Source organism: Sorex fumeus, unplaced genomic scaffold (assembly GCF_029834395.1).
Source record: "Sorex fumeus unplaced genomic scaffold, SorFum_2.1 ptg000171l, whole genome shotgun sequence".
NCBI lineage: Eukaryota > Metazoa > Chordata > Mammalia > Eulipotyphla > Soricidae > Sorex > Sorex fumeus.
In genome coordinates, this window is record NW_026606228.1 from 7097540 (window position 1) to 7115309 (window position 17770).

The window sequence follows — 17770 nt, forward strand, 5'->3', positions numbered from 1 at the left end:
TCCCCCAAGCACTGCCAGGGGTAATTCCTAAGTGCAAAGTCAGGAGTAACCCTTGTGCATCACCGGATATGACCCAAAAAGAAAAAAAAGTTTTATTAAAGATGGGTAAGGTATGATTATTACCATGCGATCCAAATATAAAATAAAACTTAATGCAATATACTTTTAAATATTTTATTATATATTTCATATTTTATATAAATAAGATTAAGCATTTTATATATTATTAAAGTTTTTTCCTTATTTACATAGGTTAAAATCATATAAAATCACAAATTGGCTTGTACTGATTTATTTTCTGATGATTCTATTTGCCATTTCTTAAAGTTTTGTTGGAACAAGTAATATAAAGTCAATTTGTTATGTGCCTAAGGGGGCATATTAGGGATGGGAGAGAAAATGGGGACATGGTGGATGAAAGGTCACATTGGTGGTATTGGAAAATTAAATGCCTGTATAATGAACAACTTTGTAAATCACGGTATTAAAAGTAAAGTAAAGTAAAGGCCCTCCCGTTGATCATCGATTTGCTCAAACGGGCCCAGTAACGTCTCCATTGGAGACTTTGTTGTTACTGTGTCTGGCATATCCAATACTCTCGGTAGCTTGCCGGGCTCTCCGAGAGGGACGGAGGAATCGAACTCGGGTTGGCCATGTTGGCTGCGTGCAAGGCAGACGCCCTACCCGCTGTGCTATCGCTCCAGCGATAATAATAATAATAATAATAATAATCACGGTATTATTAATTAAAAAAAAGATGTCCTAAATTACTAGGTTCAGTGAGCTTCAAGGTTACTTGAACACAGGAAGGTACTGGGAGAGAAATATTCATGAGAAGGCATTTTTTGCACTATGCATCACTTCCATCTGAATGCTCATCTATATCTGTCATCATATCCTTTTATGATAAATCAGTAAACTTTTTTTTTCTATTTTGGGGCCACATCCATTGGTACTCAGGGCTCATTTCTAGCTCTGTCCTTGGGGATAACTCCTGGTGGTGTTTGTGGAATCATATGAATTGCCAGGGATCAAACCGGGGTTGGCTGAGTGAAAGGTATACACGATAAGCCCTGTACTATCTCTCTGACCCATTAGTATACTCTATTTTTTTAAAAAAATAAATAAATAAATCACTAATAGAGCGGGAAAGATAGTACAGCAGGTAGGGAATTTTTCTTGCACGTGGCCAACCCAGGTTTGATCCCTGTCATCCTATATGGACCCCCAAGCACTACCAGGGGTGATTCCTGAACGCAGAACCAGGAGTAACCCCTAAGCAACGCCTGGTGTGGCCACCCCTCCCCCAAATATTTTTAATTTCAAATAAAGTCTCATTTTAACCAAACTTGCCATAGACAATTTTACTGTATTGGCGGGTAGTATTTGGAACATACCAGCAATATTCAGAGATAAGTCCCAGCTCTGTGTTTGAGGTTCACTCCCAGTGGTGCTTGGGACCATGTGTAACTGGGGATCAAACTGCGGTCAGCCACATGCAAGGCCAAGTGTCTTAATCCCGGTGCTATCTCCCTGGCCCTTTACCATATTAGATCATTCTCATTCTGATAATAAAGTAATAGATGCTCAGTAGACAAAATTCAGAAAAAAAGAAAAAGAAAGTAAGCAGTATCTCTTAATCCTACTCTCTATAGAAAATGAACTAGAAGCATTATGGTTTATGGTTTATTTCCTTCCGTATTTCTTTCTACATACTTACATTTTTTAATATGTAACTGAGATCACACTGTAAATGTAGTCTATCTCCTGTTATATTTCATTCAGCTTTGTGTTATTAGCTTTTTCCATAAAAGGATCTTGTATAAATGTACCACAATTTATTTGACCACTTATCTACTAGGAAACAGCTAGGCTTATCCAATTTTTCATTACTACAATAATCCTGAGATAAACATTTCCATTGCTAAACATTTCACCACATCCTTGATTACTTTTTTGTGCTAGAATGCTAGAAAGGGGATCACTGGCACCAAAGGTATACATGATTTAAGACTTTTAAGACTCTTACTAGGCTACCTTCCAACACTTCGTTCCAATTCATATCCCCTACCAGTGCAAGATTAAGCATTGAGTTTTCCTTGCTTCTAGAAGTGACATAAGGACAGTGGTGAAAGGTCTTGGGCACCCTGATGATGATGGTAACAGTATGATAATTCTGTAGATCGAATCATACAGTAAACACTATTTTAATCATGCTACCTGAACTATAATACTTTTTAAAGCCTTCCTTACTAACTTTTCAAATTAAAAAAGATACTGCTGGAGGGCTGGGGCTGGAGTGATAGCACAGCGGGTAGGGCGTTTGCCTTGCAAGCAGCCAACATGGCCAACCCAAGTTCGATTCTTCCGCCCCTCTCGGAGAGCCCGGCAAGCTACCTAGAGTATCTCACCCGCACGGCAAAGCCTGGCAAGCTACCCATGATGAATTCGATATGGCAAACATAGTAACAATTGTCACAATGGAGATGTTACTGGGTCCGCTCGAGCAAATTGATAAACAATGGGAGGACAGTGACAGTGACAGTGACTGCTGGAGGGCCAGAGACAGAACAAGGGTTAAGGTGTTTGCCTTGCATAAATCCAACCCAGGTTCGATCCCTGGCAATGCATATGATCTGCCCGAGCCATGCCAAGAGTGAGCCCTGAGCAGAGTTAGGAGTAAGTAAGCCCTGAGCCGTGCTGGGTGTGTGCCCCCCCCTCAAAAAAACAAAAAAAAGATACTGTTGGGGTTAGGGATATGACTTAATGGTAGCATACCTGACTGAGAAACTCTAGGTTCAATTCCTAGCTTCATAGTAAAGAACAAAAAGAACAATCACAATTCCTCAAAGATACCATTTTAATTTTTTAGTGATTTTTTTATGCCAGGTATTCAAGTGAATTGTCTGTTATATGATCTGTTTGCATTTCTAGGGAAATATAAGTTCTCCTTTTAAAAAAATCAATCATACAGTGGTAAAGTGCTTGCCTTGCGCACATCCAACTCACAGTTCAAACCCTGGCACTGCATATGGGTCCTAGAGCAATATCAGGAGTGATCCCTGAGCAAAAAGCCAGAAAGAAGTAAGTCCTGAGCACTTCTGGGTGTGGCCCCCAAACAAAAAAATCTGTTTACTTTCTTTATATTTAAGAATATTAAAAAAGAGGGGAAAGAAAGATAGCTCAAAGGGTTGAAATATATATAATTTTATGGTAGGAGACCCAGGTTCAATTCCCAGAATCAAACAGTGACCCCCAATCACCAATGCCAAGAATAGCCCCTTCGCACCATCCAGTGTTGCCTGAAAGTCAAAACTATAGAAATAACTTATGAAAACCTTCAGTTCAGACCTTAAATATCAGGATCATAGAAATTTTTAAGTTATAAAATTCCTCTGCACGTATAGCTTTTTACCATACACAGTTAAATACGTTCCCAATTTTTGCATAATCAGCTAATCAGAAAAGCATAATCAGCTAATCATGGAAAGTACTCAGGCACTCTTCTATGGCATATATAAAGAATGCTATAAGTATATCTGTTAATGATAGAACTGTACACATAGCAATATGTCTATCAATAGGCCTATTTATTGCCCATTTCTGATCTTTCCCAGGATTCTATACATAACATACTAGCAGTGATATAAGTGACTATATATATCCACATAGAGCACAACCTCACATATTATACAAACATAAACCCATAACCCTTACAAGAGCAGCAAAGGGAAAAAATGAGATTATAAAATCGGTCCTGTCTTTGTTTCATCTCATACGAATCACAGGAAACTTTGCCAAGATGCTTTACCTATTTCCTCATCTCAAAAGTCAGAATAATACTTACATCCTGGGATTCTCATGAATCAATTGAAATAAAGAGAAAGCACTTGGCACAGTGCCTAGTATATAGAAGGAATTCAAGAAATGCAACTTTCGTCTTGGAAACTTTACAATTGTACTCAGCCCTGCCTTCCCCTATGCTGCCCTCCAGTGGACTACAGTTCTCTACCCCTATGAAAAGTATCAGCTGCCACTTGAAACACATCCAGTGGGGGAAAATCCAGATTTGAAAAGTAGGCATCATTTCAACATGTACTAAATACTTTTTAATATATTAGACTAGAGGTTATTGAAATTACACGGAAGTAGAGTTGAGGGCCGGATGTGGCTCAAGTAGTAGAATACATGCCTTGCATGTATGAGGCCCTATGTTCAATCCCCAATGCCATGTGCCCCCTCACCACCACCACCAAACACAATCCCCTAGCCCCCTAGGCAGCCCCATAGCCCTGCTTGATGTGTCCCCCTAATCAATAAAATGACAATGATAACCCCCAAAGGCAGGGGTCACAACCACCAACTGACACCCCTCGCCCCCCCCCCCCCCCCCCCCCGGCACCGTGTAATCCCATCAACGGCCAAGACCCAGAGACTATAAAACCCAGCTCCCGGAAGCGCGCAGCTGCATTCTCGGCCGTGTGACATTTTATTATCTCATTCTTACTTTGGACAACCTGGCAGGCTACCGAATGTAACCTGCCCACACAGCAGAGTCTGGCAAACTCCCCGTGGCGTAACCAATATGCCAAATACCAGTAACAATGATGGGTCTCATTCTCTTAACCCTGAAAGAACCTTGAATATGGCACTTTAAATCTCAGGGCTAGGATGAAGGAGACGTTACTGGGGCCTTTTCGAGGCAATCGACGAACAACAGGATGATCGTGATCATGATCGAACCCCCAAAGAAGGGAGTATAATTCATTTACATTTGTTTAGAAGTGTATTCCCTATCTAAATTTTCTAACTGAATCTATCTTCCCACCTCCCACTTTCAGTGAATTTTCCCCCCAGAGGAATACAACCTGACCCGCTTCTTCATTCCAGTCTTCCCTGCCAAATTCTCTGGTTTGACTCACCCACACAGTTGTCACAGATGCTGCAATGGGAAGCTCGGGGAGGCCGGAAGATCTTGCACGTATAACAATATTTCAGCTTCACAATCTGGTTGTTGATCTGGAAATTCTTGATACGAGGGGGTGGCCGCTGACCCTGGGGCACCGCACCATTGGTAGCTTCTATAGATGGGTAAATACAGTTAACAATACAAGCCATTCATTCCTGAAGCCCCCAAATGTCACCCCTTCTCCAAACAGAAAGAGAATGATCAAAGGTTCCCTAGATCCACTGCTTCTCCACACTAGCATCTGCAGACTACATGCTCAAGATCAGAGTTTTGCCAAAATGCCATTCCACTGAATGTCACACAATCCTCTTGCATACGCGTGAAAAAGTGCTTCTTAAAGGTCTGTCAGCTGGTTATAGAGAAAAACATTCATTAAAGAGAAACACAACTGATATTAAGTAAATTCTGTCAAGAAATTCCTGGGTCTTAGGTCCCGTTGTTGGTTATAGAGGCCCTTTGAGCTAGTGTATGGTAGGTCCTTTTTAAGGACAGACTTTTTGGATTGAATTTACAATTAACTAAGCATGCTATTTAGGACAGCTGCGGCAGGCAAATCAATAGTACGGAAATAAGGGTCAGAGAGATAGTAGAGTGGGGAAAGGTGCTTGCCTTGCACACCGCTGACCTGGGTTTGACTCCTGGCACTCTATGTGGTCCGCTGAACCTGCCAGGAATGATTCCTGAATGCAAAGCCAGGAGTAAGCCCTGAGCACAGCCAGGTGTGTCCAAAAAAACAAAACAAGAATATGGAAATACTTCCTGGCCTCTCCCAAATAAGAAAATTAACCCTGACCAAAATTCAGCCTGGAAATTGGATCTTAATAAAAACCTGGAAAACTAGAACTCCTTCCTCGATGCAAGGAATCTTACCAAGCTATCTTAAGCACTCCCACTGCTGTAAAATTTGTTGGAAATTCTAGTTGGATTCACCTCTGCAGGATAAAATCAGCTCCATCTGCATTATCCAGTGATCAGATTCTGACAGAGCAAATCAAACTACTGCTTTAAATTCATCAAGCACTTGAAATTTCTCCTTAAGAAAACCCAATGTTGAGGCTAGAGCAACAGTGCAGTGTGGTATAGTGCTAGCCTTGCATGAGTCGGACTCAGATTCAATCCCTGACACCCCAATTCGGTACCCTGAGCACCTGTAAGAGTTATCTCTGAGTGCAGGACCAGGAGTAAGCCCTAAACGCCACCAGGTGTGGCCCCAAAAACAAAAACAACCAACATTAAATGCTAAGTTATTTGTCTGTCACCTTTGAACACGTCTTTACAGGTGGCCAGTAAAAGCAGAAACAATTTGTTTTACAGTAGACTCATCAGAATGCAAAAGAAAAAGGAAAACTTGGTTGTGGCCATTTTTTTCTTATTTCCTTAAACACAGCCTTGCACGTGGTCAGCCCGGCCCACCCGGGTTCAATTCCTCTCCCCCTCTCGAAGAGCTCGGCAAGCTACCAAGAGTATCTCGCCTGCACGGCAAAACCTGGCAAGCTACCTGTGACGTATTCGATATGCCAAACACAGTAACAAGTCTCACAATGGAGACATTACTGGTGCCCACTCGAGCAAATTGATGAACAAAGGGAGGACAGTGCTACAGTGCTTCCTTAAACATTCTGCTCTCCTTGGCCATGAAAATCTTTTCTCCTCCAGGACATAATATTTTTAAAAATTACTGTCTAATCTATCTGATTTATCTTTCAGACCGAAAAATCTGAAACCCAATAAACCTTTGTCTGGAAACCATTAATACCAAGAGATTCCACTCCCTTACACAGGCAGGTCTACACCCATTGCCAGCAGGAAGCAGTTATAGAAGATGAACCTTCACCTATGTACCCCTCAAAGATTTAAGGGGTGAAATCTCAAGGGGGTTACTGCAGGCAGACAGGGGACCCTGATGATAAATTCTGAGGGAAATACTAAAACTAAGAAGAAATTGTCTAGCCCTGAAATAGCCCAAAGGCACGAGGAACACATCCCTTTTAGATGCCAATCCTGAGCTTTTGAGATGGAGAAACTGAGGCACCACCTGGAGAAGATCAGGCCCCCTCAGAGAAGGAGAAGCTACAGGAGAATCTAAAGATCCTGAGAAGAATTCTGGGCGTTGTCAAAGGGAAAGCCTTGAACTCTATTCAAGACAGCACCTTTGTCTCTCTGTCACTATCTCTGTTTGGGGTCACCCCTACCTCTTCACTCAGGAATCACTCTTGGTGGGCTCAGGAGACCAGATGGGATGCCAGGGATCAAACTCAGGTAAACAGCATGCAAGACAAGAGCTTGGCCTACAGTATTATCGCTCCATCCTCATCCCCTCACATTTCTAAGTAAATTTCTTTCAGTAAAACTACCTTGCTTCACTAAAATAATACAAACGGCAAACAATATTAATAGCCCCAACCACCTAATAATAAAAAATAACATAGATAGCATTTCCATCTATCATATTAAAAAAACACAACATTACATTGGCAAATATGGGAATGTTTTCTTTTTCTTTAAGGCTTTTTTTGGGGTGGGGTGGATGACACCCAGATGGTCCTCAGGGAACCATGTGTGGTGTTAGGGATCAAACCCCGGTTGACCATTTGCAAGACAAGGGCCAAAGCTATTGTACTATTACTCCACCCCCAAGGAGAAGGCTTTCTTATACATTACTAGTAAGCAACAGAGCAGCAACTAACACAATTTTAAAGATGTGTGTATATATGTATACTGTCACTGTCACTGTCCTCCCGTTGTTCATTGATTTGCTCAAGCGGGCCCAGTAACGTCTCCATTGTGAGACTTGTTGTTACTGTGTTTGGCATATTGAATACGTCACGGGTAGCTTGCCAGGCTTTGCTGTGCGGGCGAGTTACTCTCGGTAGCTTGCTGGGCTCTCCAAGAGGGGCGGAGGAATCGAACCTAGCTCAGCCGGGCTGGCTGTGCGCAAGGCAAACGCCCTACCACTGTGCTATCTAAATTACAACCATGTATGTATACAAATTTTATTATTTTGCTTGGGGAGCACACCTGGTGATGTTCAGTGGTTACTCCTGGCTCTGCACTCAGGAATCACTCTTGGCCATGCTCAGGGATACATATGGGATGCCAGGGATCAAACCCCAGTTGGGCACATTCAAGGGAAGTGCCTTAGCTGCTGTACTATCTCTCTAGCCCTATCTATAATTTTTTAACCCAGCAATTCTACTTATAGGAACTTATCAAAATCACAAAGAGAGGGGCTATGGAGATAGTACAGGGGCTAAGTAACATGCATGCTTGGCAAGCAGCCAGCTCCAATTCAATTCCTAACACCTAGTGGTTCCCCAAACATTGGTGACAGCAGCCCAGGAAGTTCCTAATCACCTTCCAATAGTGCCCTAGAGGATGCCCAGCATTACTGGGGTTGCCCATGAATCTCCAATGGGGGCTCTCAGGCCTCCTGAGCACCACTTCGGAGACCACAAAAACAAGTTATTTTTAAAATTACAAAGAAATATACAAAAAAAGACACTGACAGCAATTTTCACCAAGACCCTTTCAATTGCTGAAATATTAACGTGTCAGAGTAAGAGTTAAAGTAAATTATAAGGGATTTCTAAGAGGGATTATTATACAGACATTTAAAATGATGTACCAGAGCAATAATGACAAGACAATTTTTACAAGAATTGCCATTGAAAATGTACAATTCAAAAGCATTTTATAAAAACAGAGATAGTATAAGGATAAAGGGACTTGCCTTACACGTGACTGACCCCAGTTCAATCCCCAGGACCACATACGGTCCCGAACACCTCCAGGATTGACTCCTGGGCACTGCCAAGTGTAGTCCCCAAACCAAAACACAGAAAATATAAATAAGAAGGAAATCACTGACAGCTTCTCAACTCAGATATTCAGGCATTTCTAGTAAGTTTATTTCTGGTTTGTTTTTTGCTTTTTTGACTTTTGGAGCACACCTGCTGTGCTCAGGGCTTACCCATGGCTTTGCCTTCAGGAGTCTCTACTAGCAGGGCTCAGGGAACCAAATGTGATACCAGGGATTGAACCCTAGTTGGCTGCCTGCAAGGCAAGTGCCTTAGCCCCTGTACTGTCTCTTGAGGCCCCCTATGTTCTCTTAAATAGATGATTTAAATTCCTGGTTTTAAAAAAATGAGCACATATGAAATGTACAATTTTATACACAATATTTTCCATTGACACTATGCTGTGAACATTTTTCATGGTTGATCACTTTCTCCATGAGAACATCACTATTGGCAATATAATATTCCATCATATGCATATACTATAGTTTTTAAACATTCCATATTGTCAGGCATTTAATTTTTTTCTGGTTTTTAACTATTTAAGTGATGCTACATACAAAAAAACTTAAATTTCCTCTTAATCACCATCCTAATTCCAAGCCTAGCTTCCCCTTCTCAAGCAGCAGATAATCTTTTTTTTTCTTTTTTTCTGTCAGACCCGGTAATGCACAGGGGTTACTTCTGGCTATGCACTCAGGAATTACTCCTGGTGGTGCTCAGAGAACTATAAATGGGATGCTGAGAATCAAACCCAGGTCAACCGCATGCAAGGCAAATGCCGTACCCATCAAGCAGATGTTCTTGTGTTGAAATTAGTTTATATCTAAAAGTGAAAGAAAGCATTCTGAAGTTTTATCAGTAACATATTAAGTTGTTAACATTTAAAACAGACAGGCCTTTTTTTCAGTGTCAAGAGATCAAACCCAGGTCCTCACATATCTGAGGCGCGTGCTCTACCAATGAGCAACATTGTGGTCCTACCCCCATATTTATTTTTAAAAAGGAAAAAGAAAAATACATTAAAATCCATCTACAGTAATTTGTCTAACTCCTGTAATTTCCTTCAGTGTGAAATCTTGAGAGAAGTGGAATTATGGGGGCAAAGGGTATGAACCATTAGAGTTCAAATCACTTAGTGCCAAATTGCTTCCCGAACAGATTGTATCAATTTGCACGCCACCCCCAGCATATGAAAGTGCCTGGCTCGTTGTACCCTCGCTGTGTGGTATATGCTAAAAAGAGAGTATTTTTCGATTCACTTGGATTTTTTAAAATATCTGCCATATGGGACTTTTTTCCCTTTCTTTTTTGGTGGAGTAGGTTGGTTGCTGTGAAATCAAACAACAACACTGTGTCACAAGTTTTTAAACGATGGGGCAAGATGTCCTTTAGGATCGCTTCTAAGTGTCAGTCTGACATTTTTCATATTCCTTTGCATGTGCATTTACATGACGGCTTCCAGGAGATAGAGTTTATGATCTGCCCTATAAGCAACAAGGTAGGGCTGGAGCTATAGTACAGTGGATAGGACGTTTACCTTGCACGCGGCCAATCCAGGCTTTATCCCCAGCATCCCATATGGTGCCCCAAGTGCTGTCAGGACTAATTCCCGAGTGCAGAGCCAGGAGCATCACAGGGTGTGATACCCCCCCCACCCCAAGAAAAAGGAACAAGGCAGTCATATGCCTTCTCTCCACCACTCTCCAACCCCCATCCATAGCATTCCTTGTCAGGGGTGAATGTATGTTGACTGAAACTTGCTAACATAAACACACATCTGAACTCAGGAATGCAATTGTCCACAGAGTGAAACAAGTTAAATGCAGAGCTCACAACATAATTAACTAGAAACTGGGTCCAATCCCAGGCCCTGAGATCTAGTGAACTCTGCTAACGACCCACAGTGAGATACAAAGGACAAGTCAGGGCACCATCTTGATGGGAATGGAAAGATGGAAAGGGAAAATGACCCAAATGGAGGGAAAATGATATTAATTCTCTCTCCCTATCTTTGCCCTACCTATTACAAACCATACCAGGTCTCCACCAAACCCCAGAGGAGCCAACACCTAGCTACCAATTCCACCCTCGACATTATCTTTTTCATTTGAATCACTGGGAGATACAAAGTTAAAGCTGTTCCTGATTGGCTTTAGTTATACAATGATTCAACAACTATCCCTTCATCAGTTTATATTTCAATGTATTCTTAAGAAGTTCAAGTCCAGATGTACACAAAACTCCATCCCCTTAGCTCACTAAAGCAGGCTGGGATGCTTCAAAGAAGTCCATTAGCGGGGCTAGAGCAATAGAACAGTGAGCAGGAGATTGCTTTGCATGTGGGCCAACCTATATTTGATCCCTAATACCCTGTGTTTCCCCTGAGCATCACCAAGACTGAGCCCTGAGCACTTCCAAGTATGGCCCAAAAACCAAACAGAAGAAAAGTAAGTCCACTAGAAAGCTATAGATTATAAAAGTTACTCAAGTAGTTTTAATAACCAAGATTAGAAAACTAGAAGGAAATACGGCTAACTGAAAAGAGATGTGAAAGACTGAACATATTTAAAGCACCCCAAAAGAGTATCAAGTCAATACATTCAAGGCAGCCAGAGAATAGGAAAACAGGTTGAATATCTAAAATTTATAGATGTTTTATGTCAATTATATCCCAATTAAACTGGGGAGAAATGAGTTTTAATTATTTTTGTAGCCTGCTCTTAAAGCCCGTGTTCTCCCTTGAAAATGTATCTCTCTGGGCTGTTTCCAAGGTTTTTTTTTATTGGCTTGGTTATTTCCACTCTGGAGAAGCCTGTGTTCTCTCTTGAACACATTATTTCCCCCTTGCTCTCTTCTCACATATTTCAAAGTAAGTTTTGTTCAATGAAACTACCTTGCATTACTGAAAATACTTCTGGGACCAAAAACCTAGTTACATTGGTAGGGTATTTGCCTTGTACACAGCCAAAGCCGGTTCAATCCCTGGCACCCTATACGTTCCCCAGAAGCTTCCAGGAGTGATCTCTGAGCACAGAACCAGTAGTCAACACTTAGTACCACTGGGTGTCAGCTCCCCCCCAAAACACCCAAAAATTATTTCTGCAATGATGGGGATTGAACTCTGAGTCTCACACATGTGATGCGCACATATATACATGTACGTGTGGGCGCACACACATATAAAATTATTGAGTCATATCCCTAATGCTAAGAAATGGAAGACAGCTGTAGCACTGTCCTCCCATTGTTCATCAATTTGCTCTAGCGGGCCCAGTAACGTCTCCATTGTGAGACTTGTTGTTACTGTGTTTGGCGTACTGAATACGTCACAGGTAGCTTGCCAGGCTTTGCCGTGAGGGTGAGATACTCTCAGTAGATTGCCGGGCTCTCTGAGAGGGGCGGAGGAATCGAACCCAGCTCGGCAGGGCCAGCCGTGTGCAAGACAAAACCCTACCACTGTGTTCCAGCCCTATGGAAGACAGCATTTCACTGAAAACAGTATGTGGGGCCGGAGCAATAGTACAGCGGGTAGGGTGTTTGTCTTGCACACGGCTGACCGGGGTTCGATTGCTGGCATCCCACATGGTCCCCCAACACTGCCAGGAGGAATTTCTGAGTGCAGAGCCAGGATTAATCCCTGAGCATTGCTGGATGTGATCCAAAAAGAAAAAAAAAGAAAAAAAAACGAAAACAGCATGCATATGGGCCATGGAGATGGCTCAATGAATTGCAGCACATTCTTTGCATGCAGAAACCACAGGTTTGGGGCTGGAGTGATAGCACAGCGGGTAAGTCATTTGCCTTGCACATGGCCCAACCCGAGTTCGATTCCCCAGCATCCCATATGGTCACCTGAGCACGGCCAGGAGTAATTTCTGAATTCCTGAGTGCGTTAACCAGGACTAACCCCTGTGCATCGCTGGGTGTGACCCAAAAAGAAAAAAAAAAACCACAGGTTTGATCCCAGGCACCACATGAACCTCTGAGCACCTATGCAAGTGACCACCAAACACTAAACTGGGAGTAGTCCCAAAGCATGTATGATTCAAAACAAAAAAGCAAACAGCATGCATATAAAAATACAAGGAATAAATTCAATACAAGAAGTACAGACACGAGGAAAGAAACCAGTAAAGTTTTTAATAAAGGGTCTAAAATTCCATCTGAAAATAGAGACAGACTATTTCCTTAGATCAGCAGAAGATATTTATAAATATGTAAATTCGCTCAGCACCCAAGAGACAGGAGATAAGGCACTTGCCTTGCATGTGCCCTGTTTTATTCCTAGCACTGCTTATGGTCCCCTGAGCACCACCAGAACTGATCCCTGAGCACAGACAGGTATGGCCGCCAAATAAACAAAAAACCAAATTCTCTCAAAAATATATACATGTAACATAATACCCACTAAGTCTCTCCACAGGTTTATGTTTTGTTTGTGTTTTTTTGGGGGTGTGTGGGGGTTGGGTTTGTTTTTTTCTCCTTTTGGATCAAATCTGGCAGTGTTTAGAGGTTACTTCTGGATCTGGGCCCAGGAATCACTCCCCCCAGATTCAAGGGATCCTATAGGATGCCGGGGATTGAGCTCAGGTCAGCTGCGTGCAAGGTCAGCAACCTACCTACTGTACTATACTTTGGCCCCAGGATTATATTCTTACTTAAATATAATTATACTAAAACCAAAGCAAACCAAAAGAAATGTTGTGAAAGAACTAAAGATTAAATGAACCCTAGTGGTATGTGTGGTGTTGGAAGGTTGTATACACGAAACTCTATCATTAACAGTATTACAAATCACTTCCAAGAATGATCCCTGAGCACAGAGCCAGGAGTCAACACTGAGCATTAATGGGTGTGGGCCCAACCAAAAAACTCCCCAAAATTATTTCTGCAATGATGAGGTGTAGGATAACATTGGGTTTGTCCTTTCAGCCTTGCCACAGGGAACTTAATTTACCTTAAAGCAATGTCCTTTCTGTATGGACACAGGAAGACAGTTAATATTATGCTTTGTAACTTGGGAGTTGATTGACTCCAAAAATATTTACTCCAAAGGCATCTGCTCTCTCAACTCTACTGCCCTTAGTTCCTAGCACCCCCAAAGCAGGGTCCTGATGAGGGACTGAATGGACCCAGGCAAGCTGTGAGCTACCCTGCAACAAAATGGGCCAGGCCAAAGCGCCACAATACTCAACTATAAGTTGAGATCATGATCATAGATAAATGCTGTCATGATCCAAAAGTAATGACATGACTAGGACCCTGCTGGGGCTAGGAAGACTAACCTGGCCTGAGGACTGTGGTCTGGAATATATAGTAAGACGTCCTCAGGAAGAACCAAACTTTAAGTTGATATATACTGTGCTCATACAGAATTACATTGCTAGAAATGTTAGAAGTAGATTTACTACAACTATTTAAGTGGATTACTAGCTGAGGAAAGAAGAAAGCAACACACCCTGGATGGTATCCTGCCCTTAAACTGATCTCCAAGTAATCCAGAGTAATCTCTTTAGATGAGATTTTGTCCTTGAGTTAATTTCCTGGAGAGTGGTCTTACTCCTCTTTGTTGATTTGTTAATGTTCGACCCACCTTTGTGTCACCACCCCATGTGATTTCTATATAAACTAAGACTGTAAGAGCGGAGGGGGTCAGAGTCAGAAGTGAGAGCGGGTCAGGCTCCAGAGAGAGAAGCAGAAGGGTGAGAGAGAGAGAGAGAGAGAGAGAGCAGAAGAGACCAGAGGAGAGACTACAGAGACAGAGTCAGAAATAGAGAGACAGACAGAAGAGAGCACAGAGGCACACACAGAAGCAGATCACAAAGGAGGAGCCATCCAATCTGGTCCATAAACAGCAGCTTGAGAGCACCGAACTTCGGGCGGTGAGAGAGAGAACTGCCCAAAGAGGCCACCGACAACTCACATCTTCCCATCCCTCCACGTGCACGTAAGATATTTTTTACAATGGGGATTGACAATATTTTTCTTGAAAAAAAGAACTAGGGCTAGAGCAATAGTACAGTCAGTAGGACGCTCGCCTTGCACATGGCTGATGCAGGTCCAATCCTCAGTAACCCAAGTACTGCCAGGAGTGATCCCTGAGTACAGAGTCAGAAATAAATTATGAGCACCTCTGGATATGGCACAAAAGTCAAACTGAAAAACAAACTAAAATAATTAAAAAAAAATAAGTAAAGAGGTTGGAGAGATAGTACAGCTGTTAAGACACTTGTCTTGCATGCAGCAAACCCAAATTTGATCCCGGGCATCCCATATGGTCCCCCAAGCACCACTAGAGGTGATTTCTGAGTGCAGAAGGAGTAACCCTTGAGCTAGAAAGGCTTGAGGGAAGAAGGATCATGGGGGAAAAAAGAAAGAACTAAAGGTTAATGAATTGATATCCATTATACTCTCTCTGGCTTAGATACTGACACATATTATGTAGATGCCATACTTAAAAATAATTCAGATTGGCACTGCCGTTAGGGCTGGTGGGCTTCCAAATCTTGCTAGTTCCATAATTACAGCCTTCTTCCCTAGTGTGAGCTCCCAGGAAAAACATCCTCTTCTATATTCTCGGTTGTTCTGCTTCAATTAGTGAAGCCACACTGCTTCCTGTGCAGTGTGTGGTGATGTGTAGCACTTCATCACTGTCCCAAAGGATCCTCTACTGAGCCACACTGAGCCTCTTAACAGCATCCTTTACTCTTCCTAGAACACTTAACGGCTCCTGTCTCCATAGCTGTCTCTGCTAACTTTTGTGATATTCCCCTAAAGCAGGAATTTTTGCTTGGGAGCCCGTGAATAAGCTTCAAATCTAAAAAAAATCTAGAAATGAAGTCCAAAATTCTGTGTATGGAAAGACTTCTCTCATATGTGGAACTCTAAAACACACAGCGAGGGAGCAACAAAGGTCCAAAGGCAGCATAGTGGAGTAAGTCAAACACAACTGAGTTTGGGGGGATGAGAGGGAGAGGGGTTGTAGTCCTTGGCGGGGGAAGGAGATGGGTACACAGGTGATGGGTGTGGTGTTGGAATTAGGTCCATGAGAAACCACTACTGTAAAGCAAAAAAACATAACAATTGTGTGTATGGGCATGTAGACACAAGAAAAAGTTTATGGCATCCATCAAAAAATTGGATGGGCTGGAGAGTTAGGTCAAAAGGTTAGAGCACATGCCTTGCATGCAGAGGGCTCAGGTTCAATCCATGGCACTGGAGGATCCCTCAATCACAGAAGTGAGAGTAGATCCTGAGTACCACCCAGTGTGGTCCCAAATAAGTCAAAATATGAATGACACCCACCCCCGCCAGTACCCACCTAAATTAAAAACCATCAACTTGAGAATGGCGCTGTAGGACCTTGGGCATGACACCCCCCTGAAATTTACCCCAACACAGGAAAGAATGAAGCACATGGCATTTGAATCTTGCTACGTCTTAACAATTTCACAGGGTGGTCATGAAGTTAGGATTGCAGAAGGAAAAGCTCATAAGGTGATTAATCATCTGCAATTGCTATAATGATCAGAGCTGCACACTACACGGTGCCTTGCCAATTGGTTGGAAAACTCACCTATCTCCATTTCTATGAATGCTGCTTCATCTGGTAGAGCCCGAGGAATCACCCCTGGGTCACTGAAGCTGGTCCTCAGCAGTGTCGCCATAGAGAAAAGGAATAGCATGGCCGCAAACACGGGGATGGCAGGAGACAGCTGGACGGCCAGGTAGCGGCATCTGAAGAAAGCAGGCATTTTGTTATACCTATCCTTGTATTGACTTTGAATCATTACCAGCATATTTGGTCTCCACCACAAAACCAGCAGGACCTTAAAAGCAGGGAACATGTTTTCTCTGTACATAGTAAAAATTATCTATGTCATCTATAACATACAGAACAGTCTCAAGGAACCTTCCCCATCCCAAGCACTAGTCCCTCCTATAAGCCTTCTGGGAAACCCATTTTTATCATGCCTCAGGTTCTCACCTACTAAAGAGAGGGAAGCAACAAGCTTGGACTTGTTAAGCACCATAGGTTGTTCTTATTCTGGCACTCTCTAGGGTTTTTTCATACCCACATCTAACTGGCTCCAGGTATGAACATGAATAAGTGGCAAAAAAGACAAGGAGTGGGGGCTGGAGAGATAGTATAGGGATTAGGGTACTTGCATTACACTAACCCCTGGCACCACATATTGCCCCCCAAGCATCACATATTGACCCTTGAGCACAGAGCCAGAAGTGGCTCCTGAGCACCACCAGGTGTGACCCAAACTCCCTCCCATTCCTCCCCAAAGATCAAGGAGCAGTCATTCATGAAATAGGGTGTCAGCATCACAAAGGGAGTGTCCGATGTGCTTCAGGATCAATGACAGGCTTCAGTGCTATTGACTAATTTTGCAACATCATTCCTCTTGTTTCCTCAATTAGCTCAGCTAATAAGTGAGCTAACAATAAACAAGGGAATAGGCAAGCTGTATCTCCTTAGCACCCTTTCCCAGCATCAGATTCACTCCCCCTCTTTCCTCACAGTTCATCTGAAAAGTCATCTCCCTTCCTCTCTGGATGTTTTAGCTCAAATCATCTCTCAGATCTTGGAGCCATCTATATCATCATCACAGCCACAATTTACTGACGGCTCACCACAGTCCAGGCACTACCCTGAGCTGTTTACATTAGCTCTTCCAAGTCTTACCCTGTATCTCTGCAGTCAAATCTATTCTATCCACTTCCTAGAGAATAATCCAGGATTCTGAAAAGTCTTGCTTTCATCAAAAGGCGTATCTTTCACTGCACTGATCTCTCCTTCTCAACTCCTGTACTGTTTCCAAACTGTTTTTCTTTTTCTCCCCAGCGTTATTTTAACACCCTGGTTTACAAAGTTGTTCATGATGATTTGTTACAGGCCTTCAATATTCATACACCAATCCCATCACCATTGTCAACTTTCCTCCACCATTGTCTCCACTTTCCCAACCATCCTCTCAAGCCTGCCCCCATA

The 17770-nt window shown here is 42.5% G+C and overlaps 1 protein-coding gene across 1 annotated transcript in view; it reads right to left on the reverse strand.

Annotated features, from left to right (window-relative positions):
* The window catches only part of ZDHHC9 (zinc finger DHHC-type palmitoyltransferase 9), a 51333-nt gene that overhangs the window by 17219 nt on the left and 16344 nt on the right, over window positions 1-17770 (reverse strand). The window contains exons 3-4 of the mRNA XM_056107724.1: window positions 16346-16506; window positions 4923-5081 (exon numbers count right to left, since the gene is read on the reverse strand). Coding sequence (XP_055963699.1) covers window positions 4923-5081; window positions 16346-16506 — 320 coding nt within the window. The remainder of the gene's footprint in view (window positions 1-4922; window positions 5082-16345; window positions 16507-17770) is intronic.